At 43.6% G+C, this 5,473-nt stretch overlaps 1 protein-coding gene across 1 annotated transcript in view; it reads right to left on the bottom strand.

The window, feature by feature from the left end:
- Positions 1 to 1,526: 1,526 nt before the first annotated feature.
- Positions 1,527 to 5,473, bottom strand: part of pdik1l (PDLIM1 interacting kinase 1 like) — a 7,831-nt gene continuing 3,884 nt past the window's right edge. The window contains exon 3 of the mRNA XM_034891909.1: positions 1,527 to 2,854. Coding sequence (XP_034747800.1) covers positions 2,114 to 2,854 — 741 coding nt within the window. The 3' untranslated portion in view covers positions 1,527 to 2,113. The remainder of the gene's footprint in view (positions 2,855 to 5,473) is intronic.

Raw genomic sequence — 5,473 nt, 5'->3', positions numbered from 1 at the left:
TCTCGTCAACAGAGGCCAGCCTGCTTTCTTGTAGTGTGCTCCGTTGTTTGGTTTTACTTATAAAAAAAAAAAAAAAAAGGATAATTCTGGTTTAACTTTTGCTTTTTTATTTTCAGTTTTGGACATTTCTATTGACACAGTGAGGGAAAAAGTATTTGATCCCCTGCTGATTTTGAAAATGTGTCCATTGACAAAGAAAGGATCGGCCTATAATTTTAATGGTAGATTTATTTTAACAGTGAGAGACAGAATAACAAGGAAATCCAGAAAAATGCATGTCAAAATGTGATGAATTAATTTGCATTTTAATGAAGGAAATATGTATTTGACCCCTCTGCAAAACGTGACTTATTACTTGGTGGCAAAACCCTTGTTGGCAAAGTTTGGAATCTGATTGATTGCTTCTGTGGACAGGTGTCTACTATGCAGGTAACAAACTGAGATAAGGAGCACTCCCTTTAATCTCAGCTCGTTACCAGTAGAAAACACACCTGGGAGCCATTGAGAGGGGGTCAAATACATATTTCCCTCATTAAAATGCAAATCAATTCATCACATTTTGTCATGCATTTTTCTGGATTTCCTTGTTATTCTGTCTCTCACTGTTCAAATAAATCTACCATTAAAATTATAGACTGATCATTTCTGGGGGCGAATGTACAAAATCCACAGGGGATCAAATCCTTTTCCCCTCACTGTCCACCTTCAGACTGGTTGGAAACAAGCCAACAGAGCACCTCAACCACTTCAACTGGAGCTGAAACTGCCAAACGAGCGTTAATTACGTTAGCTGGCTACAGCCAAGGCAATCTGCCAGTGGCAGCAGATTTTTCAGGACACAGAGACGTGTCTACTTCTAGTGTGTGTAGGGTTGTGAAGGGGTTTTCCTGCATAGAGGAATTTATGGCACCACCCAAAGAGGTTTCAGCCAACCCCAAAGGAAAAATCACCAGCACCAAAATGACAGGAACTGGGAATTAAAAACACTTCATATCCTCTCTGAATGTGTTTAAGAGCAATTTACCAACAACACGTCGCCTTTATTGTACGCAGACCAATCACGCTTTTAGACACAACGGCCAAGCGCGATAATGGCGGCGTGAAAGTACAATGGTATTACTAACAGGAACAACGGCCACAACTATGACAGGAAGAACCACGTTGGAATAAACCAATATTATCATTTAAGTGTGTTGTGTTTAAGGCTCTTCATAAATAAAGGTGACTCGTCCTGATCCTTATACATTCTGGTGGCCTGTAAGGGGTGTGTCCGGGACCAGTCCACTCATCTTGAAGTCTGTAATGAGCAGGAAAAAAAAGAAAAGAAAACGCCAGCCACAAGCACCCGTCGGCTGGTCACTTTATATATGTAAAAGAAAAAAAGAAAAAGCAGCCTGCAGAAAGAAAATGTCATCTTCAAGTACCAAAGTTTGGTATCCCACCCCCCAACCCCCCAGCCCAGACTACTGAGCAAAACTGACCGTGATAGCAGATGTTTGACTACAAATACCATCAAGCTGTACGTATTTTATTACCTGAGCAACCAGGGCATACCTGAATTTGACGTAAATGTTAGTGCTGGTAGTCCTGTGCCAGGCTGAAATCACTTCCAGAGTCAGGTTCTGTCACAGCCTCGTCACATCCAAAACATTGAGGCAATTGGGTTTTAATACTGGCCCTTTGGATTAAACACACACTGTAATGATCACAGGAGAACGTCTCATATTGCATCTAGTAACAATTAGCACCGAGTCCAAGACAGTATTTGTAGTCAAAGTGTCTCACTGCCACTTCAACTTTCTCTTCTAATTAAATCCATCGAGTTTTGGGGGCATTTTTGCTCGAAAGTGGAAGCTGTGATGTGATTAGCCTGAGACTAAGCTCCAACTCTGAGAAGCAGCAGCGACGGCAGACGTCACACCTTTTCTCTTCTGATGGAAAAAGACACAGCTAGTAGAGGACTGCATGTGCTTGGAATAGTGGATGACAGTAAGCCATCAAAACAGACAATGACTATTCTATTCATTGTTTCCTAGTTAAAAACCAAAACAGGAATCCCGTTATGTGACATTAGCTTGATTGGCTGAGTCTGTGCTGTTGTGTTGCCCCTCCATCACGTGTCCCAGTCCAGCTCTCTGCAGGCAATACGGACTAGTCTGAGCTCTAATTCAAAGGCGTCGGGCCGCTCCTGAGGATTGGCCGACAGCATCTCCCTGATCAGCTGCTTCATGTGGCTGTTCATGCTCTTTTTCCTGGCAGGGATCAGCAGCTCCATCTTAGGGTTCTCCAGCAGGGCCTCGCCTAAGGGCACGATCTCAGAGCCCTGCTGCACATAGCTCCCCAGCAGCTCCTTCTGGGTCTCCACGTCCACAAAGGTGATGCGCTCCACCATGGCCCAGATGATCACACCCAGGGCGAAGATGTCCGCTTTTGCAGTGTAGTGGCCCTCCCAGACCTCAGGGGCCATGTAAAAGTCTGTGCCGCATGCCGTGGACAGGAAGCACTTGTTGACGCTGGCCGGCTTATCTGAGCTGAGCCCCGAGGCCGAGCAGACCTTGCTTAGGCCGAAGTCGGCCACCTTGAGCGTGGGCTCGGACAGGCCGGCCGGCGTGCAGGCCTGGGAGATGAGGATGTTGTCGGGCTTGAGGTCTCGGTGGATGATCTGGTTGCGGTGCAGGAAGGCCAGCGCGCTGCCCAGCTGCAGCATGAAGCTGGTGTTGGTCTTGCGGCTGGGCTTGCGGGACAGCAGGTAGGCGTTCATGTCGCCGCCATCGCAGAAGTCCATGATGAACCATAAGTAGTAGGCACAGCACGGGTTGAACGTGATCTCGCCTTTCAGAGACGTCTCCACCAACTGCAGCAGAGAATCACAAAATGGAAAATGAAGTCAACACAAGACCACAGGTGAAGGGGCAGTCGGCTGCTGCACTCGTTGGGATGGGCTCCGATTTATTGAGGTTGAAAACATTATTGTAAACAGTATTACCATGATATTTGTCAAACTTTCCTGGAAATAAAAAAAAAAAATGAAAAAATGTTGTTTAGAGTTGAAATATAAAAAGATTTGTTGTAATCTTTAATTTAGTTTTGTTTCATAAATTGGTATTAACAAATGTATTGTTTAAGAACCAGTCTCAAAGTCACAGTATTGGTGTCCGTTTCCACAATGAATATTTAACAATCCCAGCCCTAATAAGCATAACCTCAGAACAGAACCAACAAGATGATGTCAGTAGTGTCTGTTCAAGCTTATATGATCGCTACAGTAGGAAACAGCTCGGCCGACAGAATGTACCTCATAACTAAACAAGCCATCTTGTTGAACTGAATTCTCAGTAGAGTAAAGTTGCGGTCAGTGAGCGGTCGCCATCAACCTCTATCCTGCCATGTTCACAATCAAAACAAGGGAAGAGCGCTGTCCAAAAGCACCTGGAGACGAATGAAGTTGAAATATCAGTTAAAAAGTGAGAGATGAAGGCAGTCCAGGAGTAAGCGAGGAGTAAGGGATCGATGCAGCTGAAGAAGAGTATTGGATGAAGGAAGTCAAAGATGAAGCAACAGAGATAGCTGAAGTATGTGAATAGTTAAAGTCTCAGTTGGTATGTATGGGGCACCCCCAGGTTTCAACAAGTTACATTTAAGACTATTAAAGACCTTTTTAATACCATTTAGAATAAAATGTAATACCAACTTTAGGAACATACTGGCAAAAATTTGTCAGATATAGTCCTAATGGAATACCGGAAAGGATTTTTTTTAACCAAGCACTTGAATATAATACTTTTTATGGTAGTACATAAGAAACAATTAAAGTGTTATTTAACCTTACAAAAAGGACAACACAACTGTTAGACCTTTGTGAACTAAAGACTTTTAAGGGCCTTATTTTTCAAATGTTATCTTTAAGACACTGTTAAAACAATGGGTTCTCTGTATGAAGCCAGTGATGGACAGTTAATTTGTTGAAGCAGATGAACGTTAGCTGAAGAGTAAAATATGGTCCACACCAATGCTCTGAATGGGTGTAGTGGACCACTTCTTGCTAGTGGAAGCCGTGCTGTAAACAGACTGCTGCAAATTGTTTGACCTGCCACTAGCCCAAGAATCCCCTACCCCAAAGAATAGATGCAAATTATCCCACAGTCGTGGCGGTCAGATCATTCTGCCCTATTATCATTTTTTCTTCTGTAAGCACGTACTGGAACATTACAGAGCAATAAAACAAGAGCTGAAATAAAAGGTTTTCTGGGAAAGTGTCCAATGCTAGCGCTGCAGAAAAACAGAATGAAGGGTCTGAATGGCCCCGCGTGCCTCTGAGAGACTAATCAGGCAGTGACAGAGGGCCTGAGCACAAGCCGTCAGACAGCAGGGGGGCACTGTGACATGACAGGGTGCAGACAGGTTGACTAGGACCTGCCCCCCTCCGTCAACCTGATAATAGTCCCATGTGACAGTGGGGGCACGGAGGCCAGAGACAATACACATCCAACTAGAAACTTCCAGTTATACAAGTTATTTAAGTTGAAAGAAAGCAGCAGAGTACTATTTGATTATGACTGTCAGATGAAAGCATGTGCCTTGCAGTGGAAGATGATAAAGTATGTGGAGAATGTAATAAAGGGAAAAATCCAATAAATTTGAGAAGTGTGCACAAGGAGGCCCCGGTACAGGGCATGGATGTACGGGTACGGGGGCCAGGCAGCATGACGGACAGAGAACACTGGATGCCTGGGTAGCTCACCTGGTAGATCGGGCGCCCATAAACAGGTTTACTCTCGGAGGAAGCGTCGACTCACTTCCACTCTACTCAAACCAAAGCTGAAAACACCTGTTCATGTCTGTCTTCTTTAGTCTGTCTAGATCATTTCCTGGCACATAGGGCTGGGCTATCGATTAGTATAGTTAACGTTGATTTGTTTAAATGAAAACAGGTTTTCTCCTCAACATCTGGCGACGCTCCCCTCTGGGCTCCCCCAGCTACTCATGTGACTTGCTACTCAGCAACAGGTGAAGCTAGGGGTGAGCTTGTTGATTAAGGTCAATATGATTTGAATTTTTTGCGAGGAATGACAAGTGGATTACCTGTATGTGTGAAAACAGCTTTATCTCACCCATCAGTTTAGTTGTTTAATATATAGCATACATAGCTTTTTTTTAACAAAAACTAAGCATTTTTAACAAGTAAAAAAGATAAACTAGCAAACCAGCTTTAAAAACTAAATAGAAAGTGAGATTAAAAAGTCAAAACGGAATAAAAAACTAAAGAATAAAACAAGTGTTTTTAACATCTGCAAAAAAAGCAGATACCTCTCCTGGCTGTTGTCTACTTCCTCTGACATCTGTGTGGCTTACGGACAGTAATGTTTGTCCCCATGTCAAAGACTCAGTCTACGGATATTACCGAGGTCGCTCATGTAGACCTTAGTGGTCCCTAATACTGTATCTGAAGTCTTTTATGTAGACCTTAGTGGTC

The sequence above is a fragment of the Etheostoma cragini genome, chromosome 14, assembly GCF_013103735.1.
Source record: "Etheostoma cragini isolate CJK2018 chromosome 14, CSU_Ecrag_1.0, whole genome shotgun sequence".
Lineage (NCBI taxonomy): Eukaryota > Metazoa > Chordata > Actinopteri > Perciformes > Percidae > Etheostoma > Etheostoma cragini.
This window is presented reverse-complemented; position numbering and strand designations above follow the sequence as displayed.